Source organism: Muscardinus avellanarius, assembly GCF_963383645.1.
Source record: "Muscardinus avellanarius genome assembly, chromosome: 9".
Lineage (NCBI taxonomy): Eukaryota > Metazoa > Chordata > Mammalia > Rodentia > Gliridae > Muscardinus > Muscardinus avellanarius.
The window spans coordinates 25,519,983-25,533,911 of NC_137795.1; the positions used below are offsets into that span (position 1 = coordinate 25,519,983).

General features: G+C 45.8%; 1 protein-coding gene across 1 annotated transcript; it reads right to left on the reverse strand.

Moving 5' to 3' along the window:
• Positions 1 to 950: 950 nt before the first annotated feature.
• INHBA (inhibin subunit beta A) lies at positions 951 to 12,139 on the reverse strand (the record flags this gene model as incomplete). The annotated part of the gene is made up of 2 exons (XM_080702005.1): positions 951 to 1,837; positions 11,752 to 12,139. The coding sequence occupies 2 exons, from the start codon at positions 12,137 to 12,139 to the stop codon at positions 951 to 953; spliced, it is 1,275 nt and encodes a 424-aa protein (XP_080558131.1).
• Between the last annotated feature and the right edge of the window lie 1,790 nt (positions 12,140 to 13,929).

Below are 13,929 nucleotides of genomic sequence, written 5' to 3' on the forward strand. Positions count from 1 at the left end.
AATACTTGTTAAATAAGGATTAGACAGGTCAAACACCATTGTAGTGCAAATAGTAAACGATAAAAAAAACAACATTTACAAAATATAGAAATGTTTGGATCCAACAGATGGACAAACATATTCCTTTCAAGTATCTCTCCTTGAAGAAAATAAAAATTAATCAGGTTACTTCCAATACAAAAAAGTCTCTCTTTTTGTTCTCTCTCAGGTAAACAGTTTCAAACCTATTAGGTTGCATAGTTCTAAGATCATAAGCACCTTAACGAAATGTAACTTGGTATTCTTTTTTCCTTGGTCTTTCATTCTTCCCATTCTTGGTCTCAATTTTTTTATGTTGGTTTTTTGTTTTGTTTTGTTTTGTTGCGGAAGTGGTGCAGAAAAAGAAAGTGTGACCACCTGCACACTCTTGTTCTTTTACATGTGTGTGTATGTGTGTGTGCTGATACACACAGAGATAGTGTCACGCTGACATACTTATGACCTGGGTAACTGGGTGGGACTGGCCCTTTCAAACTCATGGCTTTCTAGACGGTATTTGGGTTGTGCTAGTCCACATTACTGAGGACTAGACAAGCTGACTTTGAGGCTCTCAAGGGAACCCAAGGGGAAGAGGACAATACCCTACTTACACAACTGATGTCACCAGTTTGGTTTCAGAAGAAATGAAGGGTACACCTTTCTCCCCTTCCCCTCCCAATCCCTGCCTCCTTCACTGCTTCATCTCTGAGCCCTGGCTAAGGATTTTTTTTTTCCACATCTTCCTTCATCTGTTTCATCAGGTTTTGTTTTTAGTTTAGTTTTTGTTTTTTGTTTTTTGTTTTTTTGTGTGTTTTTTTGTTTTTTAATTTCTATTTTTCTGGTTGTTAAACTCAGAAACCTTAAGAATTTCTTCATTTTGCCACTGTCTTCTCAAGACAACTCTAGCTCCCTTTCCCCCGGGCTGGATAGCTCTAGGAACACCCGCACTCCTCCACAATCATGTTCTGAATGTCCTTCTTGATTATGTTTTGACCATCATCGTAGTATAGCATGGACATGGGTCTCAGCTTGGTGGGCACACAGCACGATTTGAGGTTGGCGAAGGGGCTGTGACCCCGCATGCGGTAGTGGTTGATGACGGTCGAGTGAAAGGAGAGTGAGGACCCAGAGGTGCCAGCAATGTGGCTCGGGCACTCACCCTCACAGTAGTTGGCATGGTAGCCGGAGGGAGCGATGATCCAGTCATTCCAGCCGATGTCCTTGAAGCTGACATAGAACTGTTTCTTACAGCAGATATTGACCTTGCCATCACACTCCAAGCCCCGCCGTCGCCTGCGGTGAGGGTGGTCTTCTGACTGCCGGGCTTGCAGCATGAGGAAAGGTCTGTGGGACTGCTCCTTCTCCTCATCTGCCCCTCCTTCTCCTCCATCCTTCTTCTTCCCATCCCCATCCTCATCCTTCTTCTTCTTTTTGCCCAGGAGCACCAGGCTGGCACCGCTCTCCTGGCACTGCTCACAGGCAATCCGCACATCCAGGGAACTCTTGCCCTGGTCCAGCAACCTCTGGATGCTGCTGGAGACAGGAAAGATGTGCCAGGTGCTCTTCCGAGCATCCACAGCCTTCTCCGATAGCAACAGTTCACTCCTCTCCCCCTTCAAGCCCACTTCCTCAGCCTCGTCCCCTGTGTCCAAGCTGCCCGGAAGGTGCTTCTGCTGCTGAAAGAGGCGGATGGTGACTTTGGTTCTGGTCCTGTTGGCCTTAGGGACTTTCAGAAAGAGCCAGACTTCTGCACGTTCCACCACTGACAGGTCACTGCCTTCCTTGGAAATCTCAAAGTGCAGTGTCTTCCTGGCTGTGCCTAAAGACAAAACACAGCACAATAGAAAACAGGGACACTTGTTAGCTTCAGGTTTCGCATCCCTCAGGAATTCCAGGCAAGCAAGAGTGCTCTGTTACAAACCATCTCAAAGAGGGGTCCACAAATTACAGCCCATGGGCCAAATCCGTTTCAGTATGCTCATGATGAGAATGGTATTTACTGTTTTGTTTGTTTCTTGGTGCTAGGGATTGAACTCAGAGAGAGGCCTTCTATCTCTATACCACACTCCTACCCCTCCTCCCTTTTAATGTTGAATCAAGTTCTTTCTCAGTTGCTGAGTATCTTACTGAATTGCTGGAGCTAGCCTCAAGCCTGCAAATCCTCCTTGTCTCAGCCTCCCAAGTACTAGAATTACAGACGTATATCATCATGCCCTGCTGTTCTTTACATTTTGAAGTTGTTGACGAAAAGTCATATTTTGCAACACATGAAACTTATCTGAAATGTAAAGTTTAGCAACGATAAAGTTCCACTGCAACACAGTTAAACTCTTTATTTTACATGTTGCCTGTGGCCATGTTTGTACCATAAGACAAAATTGAGTAGCTATGAGTCTCCGGACCACAAAGCCTGAAATATGTATTCTTTGGCCTCTTACAAAAAAATGTTTGCAGACCTTTGTTTTAGAATGAACAGGGCCCTGGGGGTCTGGATTGTGTTGACACACTGTTAATCTCAGTTTCATCTTCTGTAAAGTGGGAGTGACATGATGACATTTGACCTGTTATCTCACAGATTCGGATGGATCAAGTGAGATCACAGCAATGAAAACACTCTGGAAGCTCCAGCAAGCTATGAAAATATTCTCACACAAAAAGGCAAACATGCTTCCCGGGCCCCACTGTGGGGGCTGGGCAGGCAGCACCCTGGGCTGGCCTCCTGTCCCCTGTCCCCACCTGCCCCACTTCTCCCTCACCTCTTTCCTGAGTCACTTCTGCAAGATTTTCCTTCTGTGGCCTATGCCATTGAGTCAGGCCTCCCTCCAATCATCCCTCCACTCGGGTCTGCTGTGCCACCCTCTTTCACTCCTCGCCCGGCCTGGCTCCCCGTTGCCCTCAGTGCCCAGCATCAGCAGCCCTGCCTTCAGCTCCAGCTCTTGCCTGCTGTACATCCTTGGTGGTCCAGCTGCAAGGTGCTTCCTGGAGCTTACTGGCAGCAAGTGACACCTGCTTTTCCTACCATGTCGAAGTGCTGCCCCTCTACACAGATACACACACGTACCAGCTAGAGTGGCTGATCTTAATCATGTTTTGGTTTTCGGATGGGAGGACTCTTCCTCTATAGTCTTCCCTGCGATCTCCTCTGCCACTGCCCTAGGCCAGCTCAGGTTAGGGCTGAGGTCGGAGGTCCCTCTTGTTCATTGCCATGGTCTAGTGATTAGCAGAGAATCGGCAACGATGCAGGCACCCTTAGCCTTGCAGTTTATTAAATTAAGAGAGATGCCTCCTGGCTCTGGAGCCCTTTGTCCCTTCAGAGGCACCAAATGAACACTGAAACCATGTTTTACGTGCCAACTGCTGCTAAGGTAGGTACATTGTCGTGGAGGCTGGATTCAGCAAGCCCTCAGTTCTAGCCTAACTCTAAAATGATAAAAGCATCTCTTTCTCTCATTTTGCATAAACACCTGTACATTTATTATGCAGCTCCATTTACTTTAAGAAGCAGGTATCCCAACTAGAATTCTTTCCTTAATCAAATATTTTCCCTCCCTTCCGTATTTACCACGTGGGGGTATCTAGAAACGGGTCCTAATTTACTGGACCAAGTGCCTATTTGCAACTGACCACTGTTCATGGACCCCAAGGACAAATTTGGAAATGATCTTCAAGAAGTCTGTCTTAGAAGTCACAACGTGAGCCAAGCATGGTGGTGCACACCTGTAATCCCAGTACTTGGGAGGCAAATGCAGGAAAATTGCAGGTGTGAGGCCAGCGACAGCAACTTAGGAAGACCCTCAGCAACATAGTGAGACCTCATTTCAAAATAAAAAATATAAACGGGTTAGGAGGTGTAGGTCAGAAGTAGAATGTCTCTGAGTTCAACCTCCGATATCAAAAAACAAGTAGTCACCACTTGCTAGGAGGATCTCCCTGCCTGGATTGCTAGAGCCAACGGAAATCCAACCATACTTATCACTCGAGGCCCTGAGATGTTTACGGTACTATAAATTTTAGGCACAATTTCAAGTTCTCTGCAGCAGACGGCAGGCTTTTCTGTGCATTGCGGTTCTGTTCTTAATTTAACACACTCTGCACACTGTGATTATGATAGTGGTAAATTCACTGAGGCCAAGGCCAAGAAGGGCTACATATGGATCTGGAGGATTCTCTGGCATCTTCATTTAAACTTGCCAGGATGATGATGGTGGTGGCCAGGGAGTTTCTCTGACTCCAACCCCATGTCTCTGGCAGGAGTCAAAATGAAAATAAAACCGGGTCTATGATTAGACAGAACACCAGCACAGGGAGCATTCAGAGGGGGAAGCTGTCTAATTTTAGGAAGCACGAAGACTTTAAAAAAAATTGTGAATCTTATAACTACCCTTTGCTAAGAATTGGTGAGATTTTCGTTGCTTTCTCTCTCTCTCTCTCTCTCTCTCTCTCTCTCTCTCTCTCTCTCTCTCTCCCTCCCTCCCCCCCCCCACTCCCTCTCTTGTGAAAGATCCCAGGAAGCAGAGTTTAATCATTTAATCTAAAATGGCAATCAGGAGGTAGGGTCCTGCCAACACCAAGGGAAAGGCTGACAGAAATGCCCCCAGCTTCTGCAGCCAGTCTGGAGAAACTTGGAGGTTCCCTCCCAGTGTGGGCAACTCGGCTTGCCCCGTGGAGAATGTTAACAAACTACCCGCTGTTTTCCCTTCTGCCTCCATGCACCACAGCTTCTGAAATCCTAAACTGCACAGGGTGTCACTCCACAGACAGAGACATAGTAGCTGCTAAATTAGAGAAGCCAGAGGGCACACAGTTGTGTTTTGTTTTTCTAGGAAAGAACTCCTGACTCCCCAGGAAGACCCCCTGAGTTTCAGATAACAGGCAATGTGCGCACGCACACACGTGCACGCACACACACACACACACACACACACACACACACACACGCTCTGCATGCAGCCACACTGGACAGAGGCAGGAGAGTGAAGGTGGATGGATGGCCGTGGTGACCAGCACATACTGGACTTCCCGTGAGTAAAGTCCAGAGCTGTCCTGGGATGCTTGGGGGTCAGGGGCTAGGGAGGGTTAATTGGCCAACCAGAATAAGTGACAGCCACATGCAAATTGCTTTTGTAGGGTTAGAGAAGCCAAGGCCACACGCTTCCCAACACAGTCTGCAGGACAGCCCCTTATTTCACAAGAGCAGGTTTCTAATGCATGATCTAGCCCCACCCCTTCTTCACAGGCAGCTGTACTTGGAAGCAAATGATTTAGTGTTCCTGAGAGAGGATTGTACAAAGAGAGTGCTCATTAGAGGGGGCTCAATCTGTCAGGTGCTGTTATATTAGGATCAGAGAGTCATCATAAAATGACTTTCCTGCTGGTCTTGGCTGATAATTAACTTCATGGCATTGCCTGGGTATTGTGGAGCGGCACGGGCACTGATTTATGCATCGGTTTAATTATCTGAGCTGAAAGACTCTGCTCCCTGTATTTGCATCCACTGCCTGTGTGCTTTCTCTCTCCCCCATATTTCTGACATTTGGATTTTCCCCCTACTAATTGACATGCCTGTCGCCTCCTTCTCCTGGTGTCCATTTCTGGAACTGCTATTTGTATATTGCATGATATTTTATCAGGGAAAAAAATAAAACAGAGATCCAATTTCATGAAAATGCTGTTGCCATAATGCTCAGAAGGACAGGGGGAAGCGAGAGATTCAAGTCTTCCTAATGTCTGCCTCATACGCAGGTACATTTTACAGGTTCTATTGTATTCTGACTGGTTAAGCAGTGCATTTCTTTTCCTTTTACATTAGCTTTCATTGCAGAAGGGGGTGGGGAGAATGAGGCGGCTGAAAGCTGACATGGAATTACTGTTTATCAGGGCTGTTGGTTTCAGAAATATATGACAACCCTCAGATTTCACAGGGATGAAAAATTCAATAAATCATCCATCTGTTACAGTCCCTCCATCTCTATATTACCTGAGATTGTTGTACTGCAAGTGACGCTTCCAGGCTGCCCCGATCTGCAGATCTCTACGCAGAACAATTTGAAAAATGGAAGGTTGCCTAAAGCTGAGATGTTTAGGATCAATTTCTAATCCGTTTCTGGTTTGACTCAACTATCTGGTGCTGTAAAATCCTGAAATGGATGCCTTCCCATAATGCTTGGTGAGCAGGTACTACATTAGTTTGTACAGGTGTGCACTGGGTTTCTATATGAACTAACTAGATAGAGCTGGTTGCATTGCTAACCGTTAATTACCTACTCACTGTTAATATTCTTTTCATCATCTGCGCTATTTTTTCCCCTCCCGAAGCTTGTGAGCAAGGCTTGTATCACAGCCTGCTCTGCCTGAGTAATTCACTAAGAAAGTCCCACGCAAACCCATGTGGGTGATAATATCTCATCACTTAAACCCTTATGAGCCTGGTGGACACATATCAAAGGGAGAGGAAAATGGTGCGGAGAAACAAGCAGAGAAAAATTGTGGACTTTACAGAAAATACCCTGGAAATGTTGCCTGGCAGAAGGGTCACACAGAGGAAAGACTGTGGACGCTGGGAGTAAAGGTGTTTGCATTCTCCTCTGTTTTCAGAATTTTTTTAATAGCTCAGTCATGAAGGTATGCCAAGGGTTAAATAGCCAAGCCCCTTCTTGTTCCCTTCCCCCACGCGAGGATGCAAAAACACTGCTCACCAAAAGTCCAGCATCTCAGATTTGTGGGGTGTGTGAACATTTCTAATTAAAGAAGGAGTATACAATGCAGCGTTTTGGTTGGTTTGGCTTGGTTTGGTTTGGTTTCCCTCACCAGGGTCCTGCATAAAGTATGCTGCCCTTTTACATATGGGTAATAATTATGTCTCTAATGTTAATGTGGAAAGGCTTGCTGTTTATAGAGTGTATTTAAACTCACCCACAGGGGGAGGAAAGCCTTGCTGTAAAAAGTGTCTGTTACTTTAATTTTCCATTCTTCACCAAGGGTTCCCTGTGCCTAGATATGGTATAGTCAGTGGCAGCACCTTAGAGAGCTGCTTTGACAGCCTATGTGTGCGCTGAAGCACCAACCTTTGCGTCTGGACTCTTGCTCAGACTTTCTTCTGCAGGAGGCAGTGCGCGAGTCAGGTCTGAAAGGTTATTCTTCTTTGGAGATGCAGTAGCTATCTTGGTGTGTGCGTGCGTGCGTGTGTGTGTGTGTGTGTGTGTGTGTGTGTGTGCATGCGTGCGTGTGTGTTACTGGGGATTGAACTCAGGGGCATTCTACCTCTGAGCCACCTTCCAAGCCCTAGTTTATTTGTTTTGTTTTTTCTCCAAATGGTCTTGCTAAGTGAACCTGTGATCTCCCTGTCACAGCCTGGGATTACAGGTGTGCGCTATCACACCCAGCTTGCTTAATTAGTATCTCACCTTGGAATCCATTATTGAATTGTTATAAATCCAGCCACACACATTTGCCATCCAAGCCTCTTCCATTTAAATGGCGATGAAAAAAAGTTTAATATTTGGAGAAAGGGATCTCAGCTCCCTAAAGAGGGGGTAGGAAAAATTCTCAAGATTCAACCTATCATAGGTTGAAATAGGCTCAGCCTATTTCAGAGACTTCTCCCAAAGTTCCACAGAACTTTTCCGCTTTTGGTTCTAGACCTAGGAGCCAGTCGAGTCAGAAGAGCTCTAGGCCACAGCTAAACAGCCATGCTGGAGTGTTTTGTAGCAGAAGAGGGGCCAAGACAAATATGTCTTTCCAAGAAAAGTGCCTGGGAAGGTATTACTACAGCTCTTCAAAGGTGAAAACTGAATTTTGACTCTTACTACTTCTCCCTCACCCCTACTCCAGGACACCTATTGCCCAGGCCACAAAACCACCATCAACCTCTTTCACATCTTTCCCCCCAACTGTTCCCCTCCAAACCCTGCATCCCCAGCGGCTGAAGAGCATGTTCCTACCGGGCGTTAAATAAATAGCCTTTTTCCTCTCTATTCAAAGTCATTTGTCATTTGTCGCTGGTAAAAGCATTGATAAGGCAGGCAAAGTAGGCAACAGAATCAAGGGAGATGGGAGGTGTTTGTGTAAGACCCAGACGACCGTATTAGGGAGAGACTCGTGAGCAAATCAGTATTGCTGATGATTCATGGTCACATTTCTCCACGCTCTGCTTTGTTTGCTTTTGAAATATATCACTCGTCTGCCTTCGAGAGAGCTCCGGAATGCTCACATGTATCACCAGCACTGTCTCTTTGCCTTCTGTCTCATTCCATGTATTACAGGTAGTCGTGTTTCTCTTGTCCCATAAGGAACTTTTTCAGGAGGATGAGAGGGAACAGGAAGTGACTGATAATCACCAAGATCTGGGTGCTGAGGCTTGAGTAGGAGCAATTGACTTTCTCAGATCCACTGATAGGGAGCAAAAGTCTTTGGCATGCGCCCTCTTGTGGTCAGTCTTTTCCCATTATTCAGAAAAAGAGAGTGTGTAACTCCTAAAGGTTCAGAGGTTCAGTGAGGAGGAATTCACAGGAAAGTTCAGAAGACTGGGAAGAGGGGATGGATGGTGGGGTCATCTTGACCTTGAGTTGTCTTTCTTCGGGTGGGAGAAAGAGCCACCCAAGCGAGCCTGCTGAGACCCCTGTATAGCCAGTGGACATTTCTAATTCAAATCTGTAAATAGTGTATCCTCCAAGAGGAAGGATTAATGTGCTGCTTTTAACACCTACGTGAGGGGAGCATCATCTACTTCTTGGTGTATCGTCTGACTTTCCTTATCCTTTCTATAAGTGCTCTCAACTGCTAAGTTAATTATGAGAATCAACATCTAAATTTGGCAGCATATGGATTGTCGATGGTTATATTGTTATTGTACATTGACAATCTACTGTCATGAATTACAGACAAAATAAGACATATCAGCCAAGAGGGCCTCTGATTTTAGTTTCATTGACAATTAAAGTGATAGTTGGCTCTGCTTCACTCGCTCATCCCAACTACCATTCTTTGAAGAAAGGGTTTAGGATAAACACTTAGGATTTGGGGCTAGTTGTGCAAAGATGATACTAATCTTGGTGAACAGTCCTAGGTGACATCCACACACACACAAAACTGGGGTTTTGGAGTAAATTTCAGCCTTAGAATGATTTCAGCTGCTTAGCCAGTAGCAATTCCCATCAGCTCCACAGAGCTGGGACACTTTCTGCCTGAGCACAATGGGACAGGTTCAAGGCCCTTTGGCCATTTTAGTCCCTCCACTGCTATGGATGTGCCTCGGCTTTATTCAGTCACTGAGGAGAGAAAAGGCCAAACTAAATCATGCATTCCAAAATTATGAATTCTTGAGGTTGAAAGGTACTATGGCGTGCTTATGGGTAACACTGATTCTGGATTTTATCCTGTGCAAGTGCTTATAAAGAAACGAAAATTGCATGCCCTTTTCTATTCTCCAAGAATCTTGGCCTTCTACACAGTTGTGATAGTATTAAAGCTGAATTATTTCAAAAACAGCAATACATAGACCTTTGCTATTCATTTCTACATATCCACTTCAATTACTCAGATGATAAATATTTCCTGGAAGGCAATATTGACAACAAAATGCTTGCATGGTACCCTATTTAGAGAGTAGATTGTCCACATGGTAATCATTAAATCTGTAAATTTATGTTAAATCAGCGCAAAAGTTGGTGTGTACAACTTCTCAGGTGAGAAAAATAAGCAATTGTAATAACCCTCCCATACAAATCCAAAGTCAAGATATTAACTCAACCAGAAGTTCCCCATTACAAACCTTAAACTTTTATCAACATGTAAATCTATAACTTTTCTTTTTTTAAAAAAAGTAACTAATTTTCTCTCAAACTAAACACCAGAGAAGTAAAAAAAAAAAAAAAAATGACAAGATCCCAAATAACTAAGAGAACGATTGGCACTGAGATAAGAACCATACGTAAGGAGGTAAGTGGCCCAATTCTTTCAGTGCCAAATCTCTAAATGCCAAGCGAGTCCAGGAAGTTAGAAAGAAGGACGTACTGTCAGAATGAGCAGTTAAAAGTGGTCAAAAACATAGGTATATCTAGTCATATGATGCGATGAAAGCCAATTGAGTAGAAGCTACAGGTAAGGCCATCATAGGTAAAGGTTGGTTTATGAAAACATAATATGGATCCCTTTGTGTCAGGACACAGCTGCTTTCTAGATTACTGAAGTCCTTTCTGTATGCACGACCCAATGTCATGAGTTTCCTACCTTTCCACCATGGAAAGTTGAGGAAAATTAGGCGCTAACTTGAAAACTCAAAACTGACTTTTTTCCTCAATATGCTGTGGAAGATAAAGTCACAAAGATCATACTTTGGGGGGATGCATTAAGAAAGCGCTTTCACAGAAATAGGAACTTCTTTAAACTATAGAGGCTTCCAGGGAGAGAACTAACCTGCCTGAGGAGCTTTGGACCACCAAGACTTCTCCTACGGGGAATCCACCAAGCCAGCAGGCTATCTGCTCCCCCCAAAAGATGCCCAGGTCTTACATGGCTTTCTTAAAAACAGAACATCTGAGTCAACAGGTTTTCAGGATTGGAAATTCTGAGTGTTGCCTTAATTGTTTATACTGCTGCAGCAAACTTTTAAACAAAATGCTGGGAGTCCCTGTGCATACTTTACTGGCCATATGCTCTACCAAACAAAACAATGGCATTCCTTTCAAATAGATTTGGCAAGGGATCTGATTCTTTAGCCTAGCATTACCATGAAAGTAACATGGTATTAACACATCTGTGTGCCCAACATGCATGAGCTTGTAGGCATGCAAAAAGATGTGTGTCCTATAACTATAAAAATAGCCTGGCTTCAACTCTACTATGGTCCATATTTTTGACAGGTATATTCTATTCAGCAACAGGTTACTCTGTTCTTGGGCCACTGATTAAAATCTATTTATTAAAGTTCTTCCTCTTTAGGATTGAGTGAGAGTTCACCATAGTATCTGAGAGCACTTTGTGAAGATTGCATTCCTTGGCAGAGTTCTTAGTAACTTTACAAAGAACAAAACTGATTTTGGGGGGTCTTTTTTTGGTTCAGAGAGCAAAAAAAATCAGTATTCCAACAACAGTGAGTGCTGATTCAATGTCAACTGCCTGCCCCCCAAAGTAGCTTTTTACTGCCTAGGATGTCCTGTGCACTTGCTGACACAGTTTCTAAAGGTGAAAATGACTGTCACTAACAAATCCGCCCTCTGTCTACAGTGGGGCCCCAGACTGGGCTTCTAAAAGGGAGAGTTTGTCCTAAGGCGGTGACATTCCGCCATCCAGCCCCAGGCGCTCTCACCCTCACCGCCCCTCCAAAAATAAAACTTCGGATGGGGTCCGGAAGCCACCTCTACCCCCTCCCCAACACCCAGATATGCTGGCTTTCATCTAGCTGCTCAGATCTGGTTTCATAGGCAGAGCAAGGGAACCCCTCACCGACCAGCTTCCAGGTCGAGACTGGCCCATGCGCTTCTTCCCCATGGGACCTGCTGAGTTTAGCAAGTGCAAGGTCCTCATCCCCAAGCAGGGCTCACCAGAGAATTCTGTTTCTCCGTAGTTCTCAGCCCCTCCCTGTCTTCCCCGGTCTGCTACCATCACCCAATAACTAATAACCTTCCCAGACAGTTTCCAGCTGAAGAGAAAAGAAGTTTCTCTTAGGACTGTCAAAGAAATATATATTTAGTGCCCCCGCCCCCACCCCACCCCCCTGCAAATGCCGGCACCGACCTGATTCAGCAAAGGTGATGATCTCCGAGGTCTGCTCCAGAAGTTCATTCATTTCTGCCCTCCTCCCGATGTCGTCCTCTATCTCCACGTACCCGTTCTCCCCCACTTTGCCCACATGAAGCTTTCTGATGGCGTTCAGAAGCGCCGCCTTGGGCACCGGCTGGGTGACATCGGGTCTCTTCTTCAAGTGCAGCATGTTTAAAATGTGCTTCTTGACGGCTTCCACCATCTCTGGCTGAGAGTTGGGTACATCCTTTGGGAGGGTGGCCAGCGCACAGGACGGGCAATCAGGGGTTGTGCTGTGCCCCTCGGATCCTGGGGTGGGGGAACTCCTCACTATAATCCAGCAACTCGCCCACAGGAATCCTCGCAGCCAAAGCAAGGGCATCCTGGCAGCCAAAGTTGTTGTGATTGCCCTTTTAAAAGGCCCTGCTTTTCCTCCCCCCTCACGCACAGGTCTTTGGAATTTTTTTTTCCTTCTCCTCTTCAGCAAATTCTCTGGAACAAGAGCAAAAAGTTTTCTGTGAAGTTTTGTTTGCAGGTTTCCCTCTGAATGCAGTCAGTGCCGTAAGGTTTGTGGCTGTCAGGGAGGAGAGTTCTGACTGTCTCCGAGTAAAAGAGAAGGAAGGAGGGAGGGAGGGAGAGAGGGAGGGAGGGAGGGAGGGAGGGAGGGAGAGAGGGAGGGAGGGAGGGGGGAGACAGAGACAGAGAGAGGATGGGAGGGAGAGAGACAGGGAGAGAGGAGAGAGGGGGAGAGAAGAGAGACGGAAAGAGGGGGAGAGGAATAGAGGAGAGAGAGAGAGAGAGAGAGAGAGAGAGAGAGAGAGAGAGAGAGAGAGAGAGAGAGAGAGAGAAGCGATTGGCCCTAAGTGAGTGAGTGAATGGAGAGGGAGGGAGTTTGTCTGTGAGTAAGGGCTGTGATTAGGGAGGAGGGACAGCCCGTTTTCTGACAGGCTGCTTCCCTTCTGCTCCTTGCTCCCTCACACACACCTCTCTTCAAATATCACCATCCTCGCGGGTTCTACGTTCCCTTCCACAGTAAATTCTCCTCATTTTGTTAACTTCTGAGTGATTTCTCTTTCTTTCTTTCTTTCTTTCTTTCTTTCTTTCTTTCTTTCTTTCTTTCTTCCTCTCTCAGCTAGGTCCCTTTGCTTCTTCTCTCTCATCCTTTTTGGGAAGGGGGAAAAATCCCAAATCAAACACGCCATCATCTCAGTCCACAGGGACGCCTGGATTGAGAAGTCAGCCCCCAAGGCCCCTCCACTCCACCTGGCGGCTGCCCTGTGAGGCTGGCGCCCACCTGGCGGAACAGCGGGGGTCGGAGAGCAGGCACCAGGGGGCTGGGAAGCCCCAGGAGTCGCTGACCGCTGGGCCAGGTAGGGTCCGGAGGAGAAGCTCTTCCTCCCATTCATTCATATTTAAATGTTCAGGGTCATCTGCCCAAGGGGGACCTCCGAAGGGAGCTCCAGTGGAACTTTTGTTTGGGGCCCTAGAAGACACTCGACTTTTCCCAACTGGGCAATGCAGCAGGGCACGGAAAAACTCCAAAGGACAGGCTGCATTTAAGGTGCCCAAGTCCAAGGAGATACTTTCTCTACTACAGCAGCCCTTTCTTCCCTGGAACCACTGGCATTCACAAATGACAGCTTAGCACCCGTGGCCCAACTTCACAGATAAAACGCAAAATTCATTTAGCCTTTCTCACATTCTTTCATAAAAAGAGTACTGGTACAACTTGAATAACTGGCCCTATGGGAAAAGAATCTCTAAAATATACTGGCAACTTCTTTTTCTCTGCCATGTGAGAGTTTTTCAGCGTGTCCTCTGCCCAGTCCCAACCAGTACACTCCTGGATGACTCCTTGACTGTTCCCTTTTCCCCTCAAAGGAGCAGCAAAGATGAAATTATTGTGGATTTTAGTGTTCACAGAAAAAGAAGAATCTGCATGCTTACAAAATGCCTTTCTGAGGCTTTGTAAGACCCCTACACACACACACACACACACACACACACACACACACACACACTCCTTTTTCTCATTTTCTGTCTTATTGCTTTTATCTTGCAGAAGTATCTTTAAGGGGTCCATCTGTTAAAGCTTTCCTTCCTTCTCGGTTTCTTTCCCACACATAAGCCCTCTTGGTTTCTGTAGATACAGTCAGCTTATATCTGACACCT